The 24,088-nt window shown below is 36.5% G+C and overlaps 1 protein-coding gene across 1 annotated transcript in view; it reads right to left on the bottom strand.

Annotated features, from left to right (window-relative positions):
- The window catches only part of LOC104380972 (ATP-binding cassette sub-family A member 13-like), a 155,317-nt gene that overhangs the window by 121,522 nt on the left and 9,707 nt on the right, over window positions 1–24,088 (bottom strand). Inside the window, exons 8-12 of the mRNA XM_086608936.1 lie at window positions 18,814–18,994; window positions 16,484–16,623; window positions 11,038–11,151; window positions 7,868–7,958; window positions 1,786–1,962 (exon numbers count right to left, since the gene is read on the bottom strand). Coding sequence (XP_086465062.1) covers window positions 1,786–1,962; window positions 7,868–7,958; window positions 11,038–11,151; window positions 16,484–16,623; window positions 18,814–18,994 — 703 coding nt within the window. The remainder of the gene's footprint in view (window positions 1–1,785; window positions 1,963–7,867; window positions 7,959–11,037; window positions 11,152–16,483; window positions 16,624–18,813; window positions 18,995–24,088) is intronic.

Here is a 24,088-nt window from a genome sequence, read left to right as displayed (position 1 = left end):
GGGACTTATCTCAATTCCACAGTGAAAGCAGCATCCGTAAAATATGTCCATCAAAGGATAACAACCCCTGGAAGTGAGTGATGAAGTAAACAGCACCAACCACCCAAAATTTACTCTGATTTTTAATTTCTAAGTCAGTTATAAAACTTCAGTTTTAGCACAGAATTTATATGTTTATTATCTCTAACTCTAGACAAACAAAAATAAAGCAGGCGAAAGTTTAATCTATAGCTCAAAAGAGGAAGTCAAATACAACAAATGGGTTGTATTTTTGTATTTTCTTTCTAGATGACCCAGATGTTTTAGGACTTCTTGATAAATGTGAAATGTTGACCTTTTTTCCTTAGAAAGGGGGAGATATTTCTTATCTACCACCTGGCTCTCTGAAAGATAATATGATATAGAATACTTTGCTGTAAAGTTTACTTTTTCAACTGGCCAATCTCGTTTTCCCATTTATGCAAACATTTCATTTCCTGGGGCATTTCATGAGGCTATGAAGTCTTTGAAGACTACAGACAAAGCAAGCAAGGAAAATTCCACTTCCATTTCATATCTTACTATGAAAAGGAATGTATGTCTATATCTGTACATGTAACATTGACATGTTAGACACAATGGGTCCCTTAAAATGTTGTCTTCCCTCTTTAAGCATGTGAAGAGATTATAAGGCTACAGTACTGAAAAAACTCCCACGAAATGTCTTGTCTTATGCTAGCGTATGACCCTTCCCTATATAAGTGAAAGCAAAATAGATCCAGAACTTGACAATTCAATTTTCTGAAGGCCAAGCTCTGTCTGTCTGTTTCTTCCCTTAAAGGGACAAACAATTTCACTCCCTATGAAGTACTCCTGAGAAATTTTCCTTATCTCATAATATGGTTTGTTGGTTTTATATCAATGGAGGATGGTTATTTCCACATTCTCCAAATAGGAGTACTGTGCAGGCTGCAGAACAAACATAGGATTCCAGACTGAGTGGTTTCTTTCTCTAGAATTGCTTGACATGTCTTCTGTCATGTACTTGCAAGAGTCCACAGAGACAATAAAAACGAAAACAACGGGGGAAAGAGATGTAGCACACTTTACATAGACTTAAGTGGGGCTCTCTTTTGGAAAGGCTACAAGCAACTTAAAGCATTTTATGCGAGAAGATAAAGCGTCTCGTCTTTTGAACTCTTTTGTACAATTAATTGATTCTCAGCAATAGCATATAATGCAGGAAAAAGATAGAGTGTAATCCCAGGGAAGAAAAAAAAAAAGATATCCATTGCTTAAGAATTTATTTACTCCAAATAAACAAGTTAATTTCTCTGAGGTATTGGTTTCAGAATAAAATTTACCAAAAAAAACCCCACCCCTTTCTTTCATCCCTTTTGCAAAGCCAAGAATATAAAAATTAAAATTCAAAAGGATGTAAACTAGAAGATCTTGTCATAATAAATAGGCAATTTCCTCAGTACTATACATTTTTCAGCTTTTTTAATTTTACTTTAAACATTTATGACTATGCTTTTCAATATTTCGTTAGAGATAACAGACTCCAAGGATTCATTTGGCAGTTCTACAGTTAAAACAACAATATAATAAGCCTTTACAGCATATATTACAGCATTCAAACGTTCAGGAATATCTCTGAAATAAATGTGTTTTGTTTTACCTGTGTTACATGTGTTTTAAGACATACTTTGAACCTGTCTAAGCTTAACCTACCTTATCAATAAATACAGACAACTACAAAGTCTGATATTTTCTGTCAATATACATTTTAAATAAAATACTTACTAGCCAAAAAATTATTTTGCTGCATAAGTTCGTGAGCCTTCTCTTCTAATTTCTCAACAGAATCAAAAGGCTGGAAACGGTCCAGTAACACACAGGAAGAGATATTTACTACCAGCTGTGACAACAGGTCAATCTGTTTACTTGCTGAGCTGTTAAGCATCTTGTTCATTGTGTTTTCTAAGATGAGGAAACAAATTGGACTTCCTTAGTTTTAATCAACAGAACAGAAATGTATGTTCTCACTTGTACATCTTATAAAAGTAAATACCCTTTGTATTTAAAAAAAGTAAGAAGTTTTAAAAATACAGGGATTTTAGTATGAACTTGTGAAAAGTGTTGTTCATGTTTCAGTGGCTTTTACAAATCCTCAGCTATGTTTTCCTTCAATTTCAGAGCAATGAAAATGTAATTCTAGCAAAGTGCTGGAAAGGGACCATATCATTGAAGCTATAGGACTTTTAACATTTCCTTATCTTTCCATAACTACTACCACAAATGCAAGTGAGTTACTGTACTTCGAACATCACAGCAGAGATCTATCTCTCTCATGTAGTAATGTATTGGCCAGTTCTTCTCTCCTTGACACTGTAAATATTTCAAGCATCTTGTTATATAAGGCATAAGCATTTTGACTCAAGCCATACATTTAAAAAGCATCTGAAAAAAGTCTACAACCCCTCCATTTTGACTTTGATCTTATCTATGGATCCAGGGTGAATATATACCTCAACCAAAGGCTGGTTTCCAGAAAACACGGAACCTTTGGAGGAGTTCAGATCTTCATCTGTTGGTAAAGAATGTAGAGATAGTGCTATATCCTTATGTTTGAGAGAATAACCAGAAGGATAGCATGATCTAGAAACAATCTTAACTCATCTGGATTTAATGGAAACATCTGAATTTCTCAGGTAATAAACAATGTTATAAAATATTCAACACAAATTAACACCTTAAGTTTTTCAAGACTCACTTGAAGATATTGGCTTTAAAAAGGACAGGTGATGATCTCATTTGATAACAGTGGTGACAGACAAACCCTGCATCATAGATGTTACTCAGTGTCAGCACAGGAAACATTACAATAAGAAGGCAGATAAGTGGAAAAATGTATGGAGTAGTCTGGAGAAGAGACATGATTACCAATGAGAATGGATAAAGATCACAAGGAGAAAAAGTAGAGGAACTGAGTCTAGAACTCAGAAGACAGGCAAGCAATGACAGGGTGAATTCATGACTTAAAAGAGAACAGCACCAAATATAGATACTCTATGGCTTATTTACTGCTATCCTTGAGGAGGACAACAAAGGAAATATCTACGCTGGTTCTTGTTTTGTGGCATTAGAGAAAACAGAATATTCCTAACATTAAGCCCAAGTAGTAGGGTTAAGTTTTCATACATATTTTTATATTTATATATGTGTGTGTATGTAATTATGTATAGCCCTATATATATATACACACACCAAAAAAAAAAAAAAAATCACCAGAGATCTCTTCACCAACTGATCTTTGAAAGACTTTAATTTGAAATCAATAATTAACTAAAAAAACTTCTCTGCTATGAATTAAACTATTGAATATTTTAGCATAAGAAATACCAACTAGCTTGCTGCTTGTTTGGAGTACAGCATACTTAAATGTTTCTGGAAGCAAAATACTGTCTTTCACAATATGCATGAATTTCTGTACTCTAGCATAGAAATAACACGTATATATATGAACCGATGTAATCCACAGGAAAGTTTTAGAATTCAGATCTATAGAACTTCCTATCTTGTATTTTTCCCATTTATAAATGCAGTAATTATGAATAAAAATCTCAGCACATCTGTTTTCACTATTGTCTTCATACTTTGTTACATACCGGCTCAGCCCTCATCTTCCACTTGGCTTGTTTAACCTATCATTAAGTAACAGGGAAGAAATAAAACTGTTTTGTGTAAATCTACTAGATAGAAGCACTATTTAAGTAAAAGGTTGCAAGAAGAATAAATTGGTATAAACCAGCAATTAATGAATTTAGGTCAGAAATTAGGAGACAGTTTCCAGTTTTCGGGTGATTTTGGTGGTGGCAGTTTTCAGTGATGTTAGAGCTATTTGTTTCCAGCTTTCTATATACACATAAAACTATTTTGTTACAATGAGGGCAGCAGAGGGGTAGCATGGAGGAAAGATGCCTGTTTCTTTTTTTAACCCCGGCTGTTACATCCCAGGTCACATGTAGCCCTCCAGAAAGGAGATTCCTTGGTAGTGAAAAAACACTTCACATCTGTGAGAAATCACAGAAGGACAAGAGAGAGACTCAGCAAGCGAGAATCTAAAAGAACCTGCAGCACAACTGCCTCCTAGTGCCTCTTAAGAGGTTTGTAAGAGTTGGGGCTGTTCAGCCTGGACAAGAGAAGGCTCCGGAGTGATCTTTTAGCAGTCTTCCAGTACTTAAAGGGGGCCTACAGGAAAGCTGCAGAGGGACTTTTTACAAGGGCGTGTAGTGATAGGACAAGGGGAAATGGATTTAAACTGAAAGAGGGCAGATTTAGGTTAGATATAAGGAAAAAATTTTTCACTCAGAGGGTGGTGAGGCACTGGAACAGGTTGCCCAGACAAGTTGTAGATGCCCCATTCCTGGAGGTGTTCAAGGCCAGATTGGATGAGGCTTTGGGCAACCTGTTGTAGTAGAGGGTTTCCCTGCCCATGGCAGAGCTGTTGGAATTAGATGATCTTTGAGGTCCCTTCCAACCCTAACCATTCTATGTTTCTATGATTCTGTGTTCTAGCGAGACAGAATTTATATAAAATCGGTTACAGCCAGGAAATTGTTGCAAATTGCTGGGTCAGAAAGCAAGCATAGAGGAATACAGTTGCCTTGCCCACACAAAGCTTGTCTAGAAAGTAAAGAAGGATTTATAAAGAAAACCACAAACTTTTCACCCCTCAGTTAAATATTTACTTTGTTCCAGATGAGTAAAACAGACATAGTAACCCTGTAAAACGGTTTTAGAAATTGATAAATTTGCAAGGTATTACAGCATAATTTTAGAGAGGTTGGAAGAATTCTACATCAACTTGTGTCCACCATGACACTTTCCAGCAGGAGTAACAAGGTAAATAACATGTCCCTGAGACTGTTTACAATTTTATCCTAGAGAAGTAAAAAAAAGATGCAAACAAAAGCACCTTGGATTTGAGCATAATTAGAAGTCAGCTTATTGCGAGTGCAGATGCAATAAACCAAGGGAATATTTGTTTTAGTTAGAAGACAAAATACATAATCACACAGATTAGGTGATTTTAGAAAACTTGAGCTTTGGATAGAAATAAACAGATTTCGAGTGGTAAAACCAATAACATATATGGATACATTTAAGACAAATTGGATTCAAGCAAGATAATTACAGGAATAAAAAGCTGATGCAGTATAAAAGTAATGAAATTTAAAACAAACAGACAAATACAGGTTTACAGTAACAGCTGCACAGGATTATAGACTAATAAAATGAACAAAAAAGAATACACATAACCAACATAAAAATATGAGGCCGTAGTCATTTAAAAAAAAAAAAATGACAAAGTGAATCTGTGAAAAGAAGTGTAATCAAAGTGTAAATGCAAATGAGTGCTCTGACAGTTTGAACAGATCATCTTCACAAAGGCATAAATGTTATCATGCTCTATAACCCATATTGATTTTCACTTTTTATATAATGTTAATTTCATCAACTGTATTCCATTACAATGAAGAAATTCAAGTTTCATAAGACATTCTACTTAAATGATTTCCAGGATTCACTATCCAAGACTATTAACCGTTTATTACATATTGTCAAATATCCTCAGCTCTGTTAAAAAGCTAAAACTTGAGAAACACAAGCACAGATTTCTGTAACGATGTTGTCTGCTACAGTGAAGATGGACCTGATAACTCCAAAGATCTTGATATCTACTTAATGAAATATTGTTTGCCCATAACCTATCATGCAACTCCCAGTGTTAGATCCAAACAAACAAAATCCATCTATTACTCAACTAATAAGTTGAGATAGCTATGTTTCCAGCAGGCCTTGTGGATTGAGAGACTTGCTTTTTTCTCCCTTTTGTTTTTCCAATTGTGTGATTCTGTGAGGTTTTTTCATTTGTGCTGTGATCCAGCTTCACCATGAGGGATGAGCTGTGCCTGACCCAGACTAAGCAACAGTTCAGTGGTTAAGAAAATCTTACTGCGAGATAGAAGATTTAAGTTTGAGTCCCCTCCTAAGGAGGATATTGACCCCAAATTTTTACTTTCTGGATTGAATTCTGGACCCTATTTGGCATTTTTCTCAGTGAAAGTGTGCACAGCTAGTCTTAGCCTTCAAACACAGCCTTCAAATCAAGGCTAGTTTCAATTAAATCTCACATACTGTGTGCAAAGAAAATCCAAGAACTTCAGCTCATACCAACCATGACAGCACCAACTCAGGGCAGCAACACAAATTAAGACTGAGAACACACTTAATCATTTACAAGCTCTCAGGGGCTTCAGTCAATTTTGTCCATCTCCTGCTTAGAGGCAGGTACCAAAATCCAATAAAAGTTGTACTTCATGTACACTTATTTGCTTATTTTAGCTCTAGACTTAATTCTTTGATTGCAGAGCAGACATAATGGTCTGTGTTGCTTTAAAGTCCATTCTTTCCAGCAATAAGGGCCACACAACTCCTCCACAGGGACATCCGAGAGCTCATCATTGCCCTCCTCCAGTAAAAACCTGGAATAGATTTGTGTCTGGCTCATAATTATCCTAACACTCACTGATAACAAGCTACATAAATCTGTCCTGTCTACCACTTCCTTCTCCAGGAAGCACCCAGCTCCCTTTGTACATCATGTCACACTATCTGTTATTGCATTTTATCCCACTTTTCTCTCTTTCTGGTCCTCAAAATCATGGATTTTTCTTAAATTACATAGATTCTGCTTTTGTATGGACAGTTTCTTCTGGTACACGTCAGTAACCATTTTAATTATAATGCACCTACCTTACTGACAGCAGGACATACTGATTTTTTTTTAACTATCAAATTAGTACAAAATCCTAAAGTAATTTAAATTTCCAGCATAATCCTTTCTCTTCTTCTTAAATTCCTGTGTACTCAAAATTACTCATAATAATCCCCATCTCCATTATAAATCATTTCCCTTGGGATATCTATCTGGCCCTGGAGAGTATACTCTCTGTTCCTGGAGGTCTGGCTGCGAGGGCTCAGTACCAATGCAGAAAGGGTGCAGCCGAGGATGGCTGTGACCCAGGGGTACACTGCTGGGCCGTCTCATGCAGACATCTGAGCCAGAGACAGGTCCTTTCCCCTCAGAACTGCACAGAGCTATGGCTGGACCCGCCCCAGGCTGCAGCTCCCACCGCATCACAACATGGCTATGAACCTGGGCATGGACCTGTTGATCGGCACCCAGACCCTAACCATGGAGATGACATCCTGTCCTGGCCTCAGCATCACTCCCATGGCCTCACCTGGCCATCCCAGGGCTGGGTCTGACTCTGGTTACTCTATTGATCTGAGCCCAACCTTGCTGCTCCCTGATTGTAACCGTATCTCAGGCTTTTCTGAGGCTCAAGGAGATCACATGCAATTAATTCTCAATAAAAGGAGGAAAAAAAAAAAAACAGACAACTTTTGATTAAACACACTTTATCCAATCTAATTTTCCATTTATTTCCATTTAAAGTATATAGATTTCCTTCAAATTTACTACAAAAATTTACTACTGCATAATGGAACCGTGGCTACCAGGATGAATTCTTACTTCCCTCCTTTTAAGTATAGCTCCTATGTTTATAACGCTCCCATGACAGTTTGCCAATTCTAATTCAGATTTTTCAAGTCTTTCTGTATTTTGAAATGCAATTTATCCAGTCACTCAGAAGAAAAAATACAATTAGAAATATTTGAGACTAACTCAATAAGAGAATTTAAAGTCTGGTACTTTAGTATCATTTAAGTAGGTAAAACATTCAATTTCAACTGAACATGGTTCTAAGTTCAAGTCTAATAAGAGTAATCAGTACATGCACTTTTATGTACATACCATATACTTGTATTTTTTTAAAGAGTGTTTCCATTTCAAGATCCAAATTACTTTCTATAAAGTGCTTTATGAAATTGTTTTGCAGTGCTTCCTAAAATGAGAAGTATTAGATGTTACATGAGGTTTATCTTCTCTAAAGAAATAGAAAATATTCATATGCATTCATGTTCAATTCCTTTAGCAAGACTTCCTGTATAACACTGGAGAAACCACTTAGCCCCTCCATGTCTTCAGTCTTCCCCACTCAACAGGTTAACTCCACACATTTCATATAAACAGCAGAATGTCTTCTCCTCCTTGCTGTCCATCACTGTCCTCCTTTACTACAAATATTTCAACTGTGAGTCCATTCTGATGTCCTTGCAAGTCTGCTGGGACAGAAACCCATTTTCCTTTCCTGTAAAACTTTTGGGCCATTATACTATTTGCACTGGCAGTAGTAAAATAAATATCTTTTAACAACTGCCATTTGGGAATTCTTTTTACATTATTTTAACTCCTTTACCTCATTTGCCAAGTTCTAAGGGGGAAAAAAGTTATTAGCTCTACAAGAGCATGCTGGGATCTGCAAGTCTAATGCATGATTACTAGCATCATTCCTTAACTGAACTTAAAAGTAACAGTTCAAATGGTATGCATGAACCATGACAGCATTCTGCTTATTTTCCCAAAGTGTAACAGCTATGCATGTTTTCACAAGTCAAACATGGCAAAACTCAATGTTATTGTGGAAAAAAATGGACACACATATGTAGAATGGGAAAAAATCCCAGTAAAAATGCCTTTTTTTTTAGTCAGTATTTCCCACATCAGTTTATTTTTTCAGTTGCACACATTGTTGGAAAAAGCAAGTGATAAACAAGCAAGTTCCAGAGAATATTCTATTTCCTATAATCTTACATTTGCTTTAAATAAATATATAAAGCTTATAGGTGTTTCTACTTGTTTTATTTTCCCCATTGCCTGGTAATACTGGACATAGTGAAGTAACATTGCTTTTAAGTATTTTCAACTCAGAAGTTTGGATAACAGCTTGGATAACAAAGGAGATTTGGGAACATCTCAAAAGAAAAAGGGATGTCTACAAGTCTTGGAAGAATGGGCAGGCATCCAGGAATCAATACAGGGAGGAAGTTAGGGCATGTAGGGAGATAATCAGGGAGGCAAAAGTCCAATTGGAACTTAGACTAGCCTGCTCCGTAAGGGACAACAAAAAGTCTTTCTATAAATATATTAATAACAAAAGGAGGGCTAAAGATCACCTCCAGCCCCTACTGGACTCAGGGGGTACGTTAGTCACTAGGGATGAAGACAAGGCTGAGGTCCTTAATGCCTTCTTTGCCTCAGTCTTTAATAATAAGGTCAGCAATTCCCAGGTGAGCTGGCCTTCAGTGTCTGAGTGCAGGAAGGGAGAGCAGATCGAAGCTCCTGTGATCCAAGAGGAACGGGTCAAGGATCTGCTCCTTCGGCTGGATGCCCACAAGTCTATGGGGCCTGATGGTATCCACCCGAGAGTCCTGAGAGAGCTGGTGGATGTCATTGCCAAACCCCTGTCCATTATCTTTGGGCAGTCTTGGCTCACTGGGGAAGTTCCGCTGGACTGGAGGCTGGTGGATGTTACCCCCATTTACAAAAAAGGGCGGAAGGAGGATCCGGGGAACTACAGGCCTGTCAGTCTGACCTCGGTGACAGGCAAAGTCATGGAACAGGTTATCTTGAGTGCTATTAATGAGCACATACAGGTTAACCGGGTGATCAGGCCCAGTCAACACGGGTTTATGAAAGGCAGGTCTTGCCAATCAAACCTGATCACCTTCTATGACAGGGTGACCCGCCTGGTTGACGAGGGAAGGGCTGTGGATGTAGTTTTCCTGGACCTCAGTAAAGCCTTTGATACAGTTTCTCATAGTGTTCTGGTGGAGAAACTGTTAACTGCTGGCCTGGATAGGCACACCCTCCTTTGGGTTAAAAACTGGCTGGATGGCCGGGCCCAAAGAGTGGTGGTAAATGGGGCTAAATCCGGCTGGAGGCCGGTCACCAGTGGGGTTCCCCAGGGCTCAGGGCTGGGTCCAGTTCTGTTTAACATCTTTATCAATGACCTGGATGAGGGGATTGAATGTACCCTCAGTAAATTTGCGGACGACACCAAGCTGGGAGGCTGTGTTGATCTGCTCGAGGGTAGGGAGGCCCTTCAGAGGGATTTGAACAGACTGGATCGTTGGGCTGAGGCCAATGGCATGAGCTTTAATAAGGCCAATTGCAGAGTCCTTCACTTGGGGTATAAAAACCCCAAGCATCGCTATAGGCTTGGGGAGGAGTGGCTGGAGAGCTGCCTGGCGGAGAAGGACCTGGGGGTGTTGGTTGACTACCGGCTTGATATGAGCCAGCAGTGTGCCCAGGTGGCCAAAAAGGCCAATGGGATACTGGCGTGTATCAAGAATAGTGTGACCAGCAGGAGCAGGGAAGTGATCCTGCCCCTGTACTCGGCACTGGTGAGGCCGCACCTGGAATATTGTGTCCAGTTTTGGGCCCCTCGCTTTAAGAGAGATATTGAGCTCCTGGAGCGAGTCCAAAGAAGGGCGACTAAACTGGTCAAGGGGCTGGAAAATAAAACTTATGAGGAGTGGCTGAGGGAGTTGGGGCTGTTTAGCCTGGAGAAGAGGAGGCTGAGGGGAGACCTGATTACGGCCTATAAATACTTGAGAAAAGATGGTGGGGAGGTAGGGGAAGGGCTCTTTACATTAGTGATGGGTGATAGAACAAGAGGAAATGGGTATAAGCTTAGTCAGGGCAGATTCAGGTTGGATGTTAGGAAGTATTTCTTCTCTGAAAGGGTTGTCAGCCACTGGAATAAGCTGCCCAGGGAGGTGGTTGAGTCCCCATCTCTGGATGTGTTTAAGAATAGGGTGGATGAGCTACTTGAGGATATGGTTTAATGGGGATTAGGGATGGTTGGACTCGATGATCTCTAAGGTCTTTTCCAACCTAGAAATCTATGAAACTTTCTCAATATCACACTGTAGGCTCATAACCTAAAGCTTATCTCCCTCCTTTTCAGCTCTTTTTCAACCTGAATCCAGATATATGGGCAGTTTTACATGTATAGAAATTCTGCCTAGATTACATAGCAAATAATCAGAAAATAGGAAGCCCTTCCACAGTTCACCAACCTGCAGTCGTGAGATCGTTAAGACATCTCCACTGGTTTTAAAGACCTCAGACATCCTAAGCCATGTCTCAGAATAAGTCTTCAAGTTTTCCACAAAACCAAAAGTGAAATTAGCCTGAGAAAAAGAATATATGGAAACAAACTAAGTAAAAACTGTGCATAGCAAATCTTCAGAAACAGAAAAAACTGACATGCTTCAGATCATCTGCAACTCCTTTCCATTTCACTTTTATAGTCAACAGTAAGGATATCCATGTTTTCTTTTTTCTGCTTAAGAAATGAAAAGTGTTTGTTGCAGTCTCTGAATACCAAGCAAATAAAAAAATAGTCTTCCTGCAGCATGTGTGTTTCCTACCTGAAGCATCATAAAGATCTCTTTATTTTATAATGTCCCTTTCATGCAGAGTATCATAGAGGTGCTTCAGAGAGACAGGAAAAAAAGTACAGTTAGGATACATTCAAAAGAAAGCCTTGGCAGATCTTGTGGGTCTTTTATTCAAACTACTTTAGTATATAACAGAAGTGAAAGTTGGAAGCATGGTCAGGACAATAAATTCAACTGACCAATCAATCAACTTCAAAATACTCTGAAAGGGGAAGACTTGAGTATAGCAAAATATTCTCTGTCCCAGTCAAACATAAGCAACAATTTCTCTCTTAGTCACTAGCAAACAATCATCAATTTTTTTCTAGTCCTTTTTAAACCGATCACAAGTCTATTCAAGACTAGAAAAACATTGTGGTATTTTTTTGTTTAAATTGGTGTTATCAGTCACAGAAGTGCATTAAGAACAATCCAGCATTGTTATTACAGTAGAGATCATGACATTTCCCAGCAAAGAGTGTCTGCAATGAACTGTAAACTCCAATTTGAGACCACACTTTTTGCAATAATTCCTATTGAAAGTACACAATTTTTGCCACAGTATTTTAAGTACCTTTTATAAAATCCCACTCCTAGACAACATGGGAAAACAATTTGTGGTGATTCTTTCTTCCTGTTTGTAGCATAGAAGGCCCCAAAGAGACCCTTGCAGATCATTCATTTTCCTGAATGAATTTTATGCATGTAACACCTATGAGATTCTCCATTCCACTTTCAAAGGTAGAGTGATCCTAAATGTTAAATTAAAGTTTGGTGTCAAATCAGCTAAGTAAGTTCTTCTGTTAAGAAGCAACATGGAAACCTCATGGACTGAAATCACAAGCCTGAATATCAAGGCCACGTAACCCACTGTCCAGCCACAATGGTGGGAAGCAGAGGGAGACCAGAAAGGCTGCAAGGGTAACAAACAGCCAAAATGGGAGATTGTTATTTCCCCGGAACAGAGCAAGCACAGGTCACACTGGAACACAAGGAGATCAGATGTTCAGACATCGTTAAAAATTGTTGTATCAAAAATCTCATAAGATCTGAGCTCAGATCTTACTGCTTCTTGTTTTGATTCTGACCAGCACAAAAGATTTATTTTATTTTGACTGAATTCACTTCCAAAGAGCTACAGTAACCGTAATGTGCTTGTATTCAACCTCCTTAAACAGAGAATAAAAAATAAAAAAATTAATTCAGCAGCATGAATTTTTGGAAAAGATGAACTTTATATAATGTGGAAGCTTATCTGAAAGAAATTAAAAGCAGCAAAAGCGTAAGTTGTATGAAGGAACAGAGACTATTTAAGGCAGCATAGAGGAAACTGAACAAATACATATTGCCTATCAAAAAAATATTTGAGAACGGCCATGTGCATACACACACATACTACACAGCAGGAAGCTACTAGAAAACATCCTTGTAAAAAAATGAAGCTACATCCAACTAGGAAAACAAAAAAGACTAGGAAAAAGGGGATTTTATTTAAAATTTTTTTTCCTTCTCATCTACCACAGTAGGCCTTTGAGAGGTTCCTGTGTCAGAAGCCTTCTACATGGAGAACACTTTAGAGAATCTGTCTCAAAATGAAGCCTCAGTTAAAAAAAGATCATACAATTTAACAAAATGAACAATAAGTAGTTTCCAGGACAACTTAACATCCAGTCAAAATTTTAAGTACACTCAAGGATTAGGCAGTGGAAGCATTCACTGTAGTGTAACCTCCTGAATAAAATTCCCTTGTTATCAGGGAACTGGAAAACAACAAATGTAATGCTATTCATAAAAAAGGTGCTAGGGGAACCACAGGACTACAGACTAATAATTCTGAAATCTGTACTAAGTAAATTTTAATTTTGCTATAATAATAATAAATTACAATAAAGAGTAGTAGTAGAAACAGAGAATAGAAATAAATGTAGTTGGGGGATATAAAGACAGGATTTTAGAAAAGAAGTTGCCTCAGTTGAAGTTGAAGAACAAGCAAGTGAGGAAGAGGTTGTTGGTGCAGAACATCTCACCACAGGCGCTATGAATACTTAGTTTGTATAAGCTCAAAAAGCAAGTGGACAAATTTTAGCAGGAAAGTCTCGGCAAGCCTGACCCTTAAGTTTTTGGAAGTTGTGACAGTATTTGTGGCAAATATCACTTTACTGACATGTTCTTCAGTTCTTCCCTGTGCAGCCTTTACTGATAACAGTAGAAATCAGAACCTAGGGCAAGAAGAAGGCTTACTCTTAAATGGCAAAGCAACTCCTGTGGGTCTGTATGCTAATGACTAGCTGGACTTCGATGCTTAGTAGAAATTATCTTCTTCCTAATCAATGAAGATCCATTAAAATAAATATTCTTTGTAACACCTAGGCTGGATATTGTCTTTGATTAAAATTAGAGTCTTCAATATCAACTAAGGTCCTGTCTGGATTGAATATGTCTAAGCCACTTCCTGATTTAATAATAAATAAAAACGGTATTTTGAGTTTATTGAACTACTTTTATAATGACATCTTTTAACAGAATAAGAAGCCAAGTGTGCTTATGCAAAGCCAGGCAGGATATGTAAGTTTAGAATAAGAACTTACTGAACTCGTCAATTTTTCTAGTTATAGTAGACAAAAAAGCAGTAAACTGAAATTAATGGATTTGCTAGACTAGGTTTCTTTCTTTCCTTTCTCTTTCTTTTCTCTTTTCTCTGTTGTCTTGCTACATTTATATTTTATGTATTTTTTTTTCTGACCCAATTACAAAGAAATAGCACAAAGTTGTCATAATGTGATTGCCTGAATATTCGACCAACTCTGAGAACCTTTTGAAATAAGAAATACTTTCATAAGATCAACTTATCAGTAGCAAAAAAAGTTCAGCTGAGAAAGCAAGGATCAAAGATACCACATGTGGTCTTTGAACAGGATGCGGGTTGTCACTGAACATTTTTTGCTCTTAGTCAGCACTGCAGCCCGTATCTGTGATGGCCACTGTTATTCCACACAGAACTGTTGACTTCTCAGAAGGTAAAACCAGCAACCTCACAATTTATGGAAGAATGATCAATTACACAGTCTTGAAACAAAATAGTCCATGTGAAAAACTTCCAAAATATGTTTTGGTATAAAAATATCAATGTTCTTTTTAGCTTTAATCCTCTATTTTTTTCTTCTAGTAAATTGCTGTCATGTGGTCACATAATCTAAGGGACTAATTAGAACTTCTGTTCCAATTTCAGTAGGAGATTTGGCTGTGTAAGGGCTACAGGATCAGTTTGTAGTAGCTGTGTTCAAGATACCTGGGACAATATTCTGCATTTAAATTTTGTTTCTGTTCAAGCAATAGCTGATAGGCTTCTGTAATAAAATAAATGAAAAAAAATTGTTAAAGAAACTTTTCTAATACTTTCATATTTACATGTAAACAGATACACATCCATAATTGCTTGTTAGATCTACATGTTTTGGGAAATCATGGGGGTGTATTTACACAAATTCCTGAAAAAGGTGAGGGAACTTTTGTGAGCCTAAGAATACACAATGAGTGTGAGAGATTGTGCTAGAGGTATCTGCAAGAATTTTTGTATTATTCAAGAGCATTTAAAAAAAAAACACAAAAAGAACACCAGAAAACTTCATTCTGAACTGTATTACTCAGTCTTGATTTCCCTAAAATATCTATAGAGGAATACATTGTATGTAAGGAGATTTATCTTTCTTACAGATGCTTTTAAGAATGTGGTTTTGGCATATTAATTGGCAAAATAATGTGTAAATGTCTTAAATGCATTATTCTAAATGTAATTGTAACATAACATATAATTATGAATTCAAAACGATTTGGAATTTTTATCATTTCTTTATAGAATTTCCATCTATAAACATCAAGAGCAGCCTCATTTTTAGCTAAAATTTTAAAATTAATTATACTCAACTCTAGAGAGATTGTCTGTTGCCCAAATTAAGTTACTTAACTGCAAAATATGAAATCACTGAAACGTTATTTCTGATTCACAGCAGAAACTATAAAGTTACCTAATATCTGCTATCTAGTATGTGCTTTTTGGCTTGGTTTTTTTACCACCTTTTTAGAGCATAAGTCAGAATACCATGCTGTACTCCATCTACATGGAAAATAGTTACCATCACATTTAAAGTTACTACAGTCTTTTTGTGTACCACTTACAAGGGTTAATGCTTAAGCATTAGTACTACTAAGCGTTAGTAGTTTCTAAATTAATCTAAATTGCCAGTCTTGCAATAAGTAATATTCCAAGGTAAAAAGCATATATTTGCAATATAAATGAAAACTTTTTGGTGGAGGATGAGCAAGCAGCACGTGGTATTTGGTTGCCAGTCAGGTTAAACCACAGAATGTGTACTTAAAATAAGCCATCATCCCTCCTCTTATAGAAATGCCTCAAAGCAAGTCATGAACAAATATGTCATTGTAGATAATCATGCTCAAGACAGAACACCTACCATACGAAAACTGCAGAAACAGTAAAACTGGTGACTAATATTAAGTCAGCAGCGTCCACACATATGGCAGCTCAGTTACTACTGATCATTCTTACTACTGGTGTTAGAAACATAATCAGGAAGGATGCACTGTAGCTTGTGTTTTTTTTTTTTTAAATGCAGCTCAGTGACTCCCTCAGAATAGACTTTCATTCCTGGGCATCCCTTGCCCACAGCTCCCTATGCTGCCCCATTAGAGTTCTCATCATAAGAGAATGTTGAGGGCAAAAGCTCACTGAGAATACGTATATCTCATACCTAGATACAGCATGATTCACACAACACTTCTGATACCATGTTCTTTTTAATATTTCTATACAAGGTTCAAGGGACTTTGAACAAAATTCTGCTTTTCACACTGAGGTGAAACCACTGTAACAAGGAGGATAAAAGTTAAGAGAAATATTAAGCTTAAAGTAGGAACAAGGTGAGAACTCAGACGCAGGGTGGGTTCAGTTTTCTGAAAGGGAATTATCCAATTGCTTCTACCCACCCTGAAAGAAGTGGACCTTTGAAATGAAGTACAAAGACATAAATCAATAAAAAGAAATAGTGTTTCTTTTGATACTCACCTTCTCCATCACCAGCTCAATCATGTTGATGTCTGAATTGTACAGTATCTTCCCATGTAATAAAGGTTTCAGGAAAGTCCATAGCAAAGCCCCGTTAGGAGATTGCAAAATGTCCTGATAAAGCTTCAAGCAAAATGGAGCTGCAAAAACAAAGGCAGACTCACATTTAAGACAGACAACATAGGTGAGGATAGATTATTATTATTTGTTTTAATTCAAAGAAAAGCTTGAGTGTTAATAAGGGATCTGCCACGGCACCACGCCAAATACCATCCAACTGCCACTAAGCAATTACTACTACAGGTCCCTGAATAGAAATTGTTTAATCATAGTCTATGATAGACTGAGGATGTAGAATTCTAAACATTAGACAAGAAAAAAAGAATCAGAATCCAAAAATCTCTTCCTATTTGTGAAAAGCAGCCTGTGAACCCCATCTATCCTAAAAGTTACATCATTGCATTTTAGAGGGGAAGGACACCTCTGTCCACTGAATGCTGAGGGAAGAATCACCTTAAAAATACAAGACTTACTCCCCATCCTTGATTGCTCTGTAGCTTTCTATCCCTACATAAGAAAGAAGTTGGAATACACAAATTCCTTCACAAATACAGACATTTTGTTTGTATAATTTCATAAGAATCTACCAAAAATACAAAAAAAAAAAAATGGGCATGACACTTAACTTCTTGATTTGAAAAATTTAATCAATTCACTTTTCTGTTCCTTAACCAAAAAACTTGTTTCTACATCAGATGAAGCTATTAATGCATAAGAGTGTATATCCTTCAGAACTAGAATTCAACAAACAGTTTCCAAGATATCCCACTGCACTTGCACTCAAATAAAGGCAATGAGTTTCCTGTGAGAAACATCTAGATTTTTATGCCCAGCTCATGTGTTTTGGTGTTCTTTTACTATTTATTACGAGTAGATTTAGAAATATCCCGTTTCCAGTGCTGTGAGAAAATAGTAAATAACGTCTTTAAGTCCTCAAGGAAGACAGATTATTGTACATAACAGAAAACTAGGACAAAAACATTTAAACTGCTGCCTAAAGTTAAAGAAACAAGTGTCAGAACTCAGCTCTGCCCAAATTTTTACTTTCTTCAAGGAAACAATCATTACTAAACACCATCACTGCTAAATGACAGCAAGAGGCTCTAAACTGGACAGTCAGGACCATCGATATGCTAAAGACACGGAAGACTCACTAATGTGAGTTTGCTGTGATTTTCGGAAAGTCATTGGCAAGTGTCTGGTACACAAAATACATACAAGTTAATCACTATGAAGGAGTAATTTTTGAATTTTTTATTTTGATTTTCTATTGCCTTATTTACCAATTTGTAAAAGATGGGAAACGTTATTAATTCACTCATAGGAATGCTGGAAATAATTGATGCTTTAAAGATATTTTAAGGTCCTAAGGTAAAAGATCTTACAACACTCCAGAGTTGTGACAATATTAAGAAAAAAAAAAAAAAAAAAAAGAGAAAAGAAACAGATAGTGCTTTTAGCCTAAAAAGCTTTGAAAGAGACTAAGTCCCAAACAATCTCTCTAATCAGCCATCCTAATTCCATTCTTCAAATAGGAAAGAGAAAGCAGAGCTGCCTGCTTACTGCTATCCCACACACAAGTGAAGAAGGCTAGTGCAGAGCTCTGGCTCCCTCCTAAGGGTCCCAGCGAAGCCAGAGTCAGTTTCTGGCTGTGGAAACTGATAGATGATAGAGCCGTGATTCACAGTCATAGATCCTTCCCTAGTGACACTCTATCACTGTGTTCTTCTCTTGCACAGGGCCACTGAGGCACTAACAAGGTAATTAACAATATTAAAATGCTTCAGGGTAAGACAAATGTGTATTGAGAAATGGAAGCAAAGGTAAAACTATGTAAGAGCTAAGAGATTTTCTGAGCTCTTGATAAAGAGAATAGGAATACCAATTATTACAAAACTTATTTTATCCAGAGGGCTTCTGTATTCTACTGCAGAATAATATTGCAGCTTTGTGTTCACAGAAGAAAGGTACACAGTAATAAATTCTCAATCTTGCATCTCAAAGATTCATTTTTAATACCAAGTGTTTTAAAAATTCCAATAAATATGTCCCTAAAACAGGAATATTTTTATTTATTGTTTGCAAAGATAAAAAACAACCAGAATTACTTGCGTCTCATCCACAGTTATCTCATAGTTATAAAACTTTTATTGTTCAACCCTTGTGCTCAGGATTACAGTGTCAACTGATATATAAACATTTCCATTTAAGAGAGGAAAACCTAAATTCTGAATGCACCCATGCAACTTGTGATTAATAGTTTTTCTTACTTGAGTCTTCAGGAATGCCATATTTTGCCATATTGTCCTCCAAGAGTCCCATGATTCTGGGCATATCGATGAACAGGTTTGCCTTGCTGAAAAATGAAGATTCTTCTTTATTACATACTGCCTTGATTACAGACTCCAGGGATCCAACAGCTGAACTTCTGAACTGCCCACCTTGCAAGAACTAGAACAATCAAACAGAAATACGGATGAATCAAAGTTGCTTTTAGTAGCTTCAGGGAGCAGCCCTGGTGTTCTCTCAATATTGGCATCCAAGGAGATTGACAAAATCAGACTGTTGAAACTGCCTACAAGAATGAGGGCCTGCTGCGCTCTTCTCTGTTCTCCTGATCACCTTTATCATGGGAGGGAAAAAAAAGGTAATGCAGTTTTAATTGCCAGGATACTTGAAGAAAGACAGTAATATAATGTACTACATTAAACTTTGAAAAATACTGTGTATCGGTTAGGCGGGAAAGGAATGAAAAATATCAAGACAACTGGACTACATATTCCTTAATTACAATGTCAGTTTTAACAAAGTCTGCTCTTCTGGTAGGTTACTCCTGTGTCACAAAGACAGCAGAGACAACAAAAAACATTTTGCATATGAACATTTGCAATGAAAACAGTTGCTAAGAAGAAAAAATGTATTCAAGTGCAGATGACCATAAAGCCTGTTTTTTCAAGTATATCTTTTCATTTGTTAGACATGCTTCTAGTTTTTGCACATCTTGAGTCACATCAGCATTTATTATTGCCATTTGCTTATGACTAGCATACGTCTAATGAGGAGACCAGTCTCACTGCTTTTATGGCTTACATACCATCATTCACCACATTACAAAAAAAAAAAAAAAAAACAAACAAAACCAGCCTCCGCTTTCCAGCTTCATTTTCCAAATAAAGTGCTCAGTGGTAACCGGTATCTCATGAAAGGCTATACAGGTACGCAGTTCTAAGAGAGGATACAACTGCAAGGAAACGTGCTGCTAGAGCATAACCGAAGGATGCATTGGCTCACCTGATGCTCATTACTGTTGCAGATGCTTGTTCAGAAAAACATAACTAGGCTATCAGATATAAGTTGAAGACTGCACAACTGGGAAATAGAAAAAAGACTGTGGTATGGCAACCAAACACATTTGACACTGAAATAAATTAGCTTTTTACCATTGATTTTTTTTTTTCAAGCAGAAGAGTCAATGTTCAAAGTAGTATGGCACTTTACATAAAGAATAAATCACAGACAGTTTAGAGATTGTGCCATTAGAAACAGTTTATCCTGATCAATGCATTGACTGAAGTGCCAGGTGCTTCTTTGGCAATCCTGGAGGAATATTAGAAAGTGTTATTTAAAACTCACTGTTGGCTGCTCCCAAAATCTGACTTTTTGCATATAGTTTCAGCATGCAGCATAGTAAGTAAATAATATCCAGATTTCATAATATCATCATCTCCAGCTCTTGAATGACTCTGCTAGCATGGACTTTACTGGAGGAATAAACTTTAGTTAGACACAAAGCGGAAGAAAAGTGGTTCTGAATCCTTGTTAGAGACTATTTGCACTAGAAGGATAAATTAGGCTTATTTCAGTCAAAGAGCACAAATTTGCTAATTAATTCCAGTTCCAATCAAAATAACTTGAAATTCAAATAATGAATATTTATGCAGTAAGTTGCCACCAACAGACTGAATCTACTTACTGTCTTTCAACTAAATATCCACTGACTCAATAAGATACATTTCCTAAGATTTGGCTTTGATAAAGTGGGACAACTATATAGGATAGAAGTTCACAAAATGTTATCTTTGATCCAGTTGTTCTAGTTTAAATGAAGTAGGTCTGTAATCAAGGCTGATGAATCCAAACAAGCAGCTTCCTACAAAGTAATCAATCAAGTCAGTCACTCCAACAAATTCATGGAAAAGAAAGGCTAGTACTGAAGATTAAAAAGCTAACTAGATTCTCAAATAGGGGCATAAACCTCATAGCATAGGGGCTTCCGACCTAATTGGACAGCTGTATGCCTAAAAAAAAAGCATGAATAAAATCAAATTCATGTGGAGAAGAAATATCAGCTACTCAACAAAAGAAACCTAAAAGTCAAGCCAGGTTACAGCTTGCACACAAAACTAAAATAAACTCAGAATCATTACATTTAGAAAGAGACAAAAATAAATGCAATTTTCCTGGAAAACTACAAGGAGGTTAAAGATAAAGCAAAATTTGATGAAAATAAAGGGGTAAAGGAAACAAATGCAGAGAAATAGATACTCCTACTTCTGGGTAGAGCCATAAAAAACCCAGACTCTATTGTACTGAAATTCACAGAATCAAGGGGGAAAATGGCAAAATTGCTGAATTGGTTAAATTGCTTTTCTGAAGCCTATCAAATTTAGATGCCACTATTTGAATGATAAGTAGTAAATTCATCTATACTCAAAAATAAGTGACATAATGCTGGAGGAAATAATGAATATCTCGTTGTGATGTTTAATAGAGCAAGATATACAATCAATTTTAAAGTGGAGAGCAGTTAAAGACAAAAAGTATGCAAGCACTAGAATTTAACGCATTATCAAATTATCATTCCAGATCAATACAGTATATTTATGTGGGAAGGCCAGTGCTTTTTCCTGAAAAATACATATGTTTTCTCTAAACTAGGTGAACTCTAACAATCAATTAAAGTTCTTGTCCTAGAAAATATCAATCAGCATTAAACCAATAACTGTGTGGTGGGTAAAAAATAGTGTTAAGAAGATGTTGCAGGGACCCTTTTAAAAGGAAAGAAAACACTGTATCACAGAGAAGTTATTAGTGTTATTCCTGTGAGACTGATCTTAGGTCCACTGTGATAAGTATTTTAGCCCTGAAAGAAGCAAATTACTGAAATTTGCCTAGAATTTAATACTAGAAGTATTGCAAGAGAAAAGAAGATGAGAATGCAATATGGCAAGAAATCAATTACTTAATTTAAAGTAAACTGAACGTAAGGATAATCAGTGCATAACATCATTTGTCAATTGAAATCATGAGATGCTGTTTTAACACGGAGCTTACCTGGGTATATCACTGATCATTGATCAACTAAGAGACAAAGATGTATGCAGCTCACGAAAAAGTTAAACACAAGATTAAGAAAGTCATTTTAGTAGGTATAGACATGAATGAGCAGAACTACAAGAGTGATCAGCCATAATACACCTCAAAGAGTGTACACATTTCCTGTCCCCAACATTCAAGATTAGCCTTCATGAAAATATGACACTAGAATGTCTGAGAAAAGTGAGAGCCTGTTACAAAAGAAAAAAACTAAAGCAAACAAAACAAATACTAAAATAAATCTATTTAACCTATCACAACAGAGAAGGACTATGACTGGCCTTCCCCAAACACATGGGCAAGTCAGAGATGTTATGAGAGCTACAGAACATTTTTGATACAAAAGTAAACATATTAGCCATGGATGAACTTAAGTCAGAATTTCCTACATTCTTTAACACCAAGAGGCTTTTCAGTAATGATAGTTTTAACAGAGAACTTGTTCAAGTTAGCAGAGGGACTACAGAATGACACGAGTGACAAACATACTGAAAATGAGTTATGGAAATATAAGTGAATAATTTCAAACAGCAAACAAACAAGCAAAAATCATGATTGAAATCAGCAGTGTTTCTGCTCAGGGGTTTACGCATTCACTCAATGTTGTTAACAGCAGAATGTGGCTCTGTATTCCAATTACTACTGACTGACAGATGGTGAGTTTTTACATAATTTTTTATTACACAATATGTAGCATACCAGTTCAACTTTACCTTCTACAGATATTTTAAAGGTATTTCTTGCCTTTCATTTTGTCTTTCAGAAAAAAACCCAAACACATGCATAATTTATAATTACTTTATACCTCTTTCATTATGTAAGTAATTATTTTTTAAAATCAACTTCAAAATAAGCTTTTCATTTAGAAGTTAATGAAGGAGACAGTCTGTCTTAATCTATACCAAAAGGTCCACATATTTTTACTTTAGAAAGGTTTACGTACTTTATTTGGTAATCTTCCCAGGTCACTAAACTACTTTTGCTGTTGGTTATCATGAAAATAAAAATCCAGAAGGATGGACTCTTTTGGAAATAGCAGAAAATATTTTAAAAGGAAAGTGTATAAGTAATATCTGCACTTTAGTAGCACACTTATTTAGTAGCACAAGTCTGGCCACTATAGAAAACAAGCAAACAAAATAATCATTAATTAAAAGTATTACTGGAAAGCAGAAAAAAATCCAGTTAAATCTGAAAGGGAAAGAATACTTAAAAATAAATAATTTTTACTAGTCTGCAAAATGAGAAAAAGAGACAAAAAAGTCCTTCAAAACATCAAACATCTAATTTATTAAAAAAAGAAATGGACACTGAATTTTTTTAATCCTCCACAAATTATTAGGTGACAAAAAAATCCCAGCAATTTCTCAAGAAGAAAGGAATTGACAAAAACTAAGAAAATAAAGATTTTCTCAGAAAAAAAAAAAAAAATGACCAAAAGAGGTAAGACGTAAAAAGGAACAAAAATGCCAAGGCTAAATCTACGCTATATTACAGGATAATACGGGTTGCGACTGCTCGAGCAAAGATTAAAACTGTGACCAGATGGCCCTCTGCTGTTCGATTTGTTCCTTTGCAATCTTTTTTTGACCAAGACCTTTTGAGAGGTTCTTCTATCAAATAAGAAACTTCAGGATTTCCGGCCAGAAAGAATACTTCATTTGTTCAAAGGAAAGTCTGACGCAAACAGAACTAGTTGAAGGAAAGTAGAAAAGATGTAAGCATCTGATGAAAGCCACCTTTCATTGTGCCAGTCAAAGAGCTATCCAAAAGAAGAGAGGCTCAAAACCAAAACTAATATGCACAGAATATGCCTCTTCACCACACAGATTAGAAGAACTTGTGAAAGATTCATATTACTATGGAAAACAGCATTTGAGGCAGTGTTTACTCTGTACTGTAGTCACAAACCAGTTTGCACCATTTACCAAGGAGGGATCTTTTAGAGGTTTGGAATTTTAGAACCAGATTGAATCCTAAACGTTCTACACAGAGTAACAAATCAAGAACGCAATGCCAGCAGGTCTTCTTATGGAATTGACCCTGCTTAGAAACAGAAGTCTTTTTTCTGATTTATTTAATACCAGATCTACCACTGTGCTAGCTGTATAGCCGTGCATACAGTTAACTGCCCTTAAAGGCAGGGACAAAAGAAATACCCTCACTCAC

The sequence above is a fragment of the Tauraco erythrolophus genome, chromosome 3 (genome assembly GCF_009769465.1).
Source record: "Tauraco erythrolophus isolate bTauEry1 chromosome 3, bTauEry1.pri, whole genome shotgun sequence".
Taxonomy (NCBI): domain Eukaryota; kingdom Metazoa; phylum Chordata; class Aves; order Musophagiformes; family Musophagidae; genus Tauraco; species Tauraco erythrolophus.
Note: the sequence above shows the minus strand (reverse complement) of the source record. Positions and strands in the feature narration are given on the sequence as shown.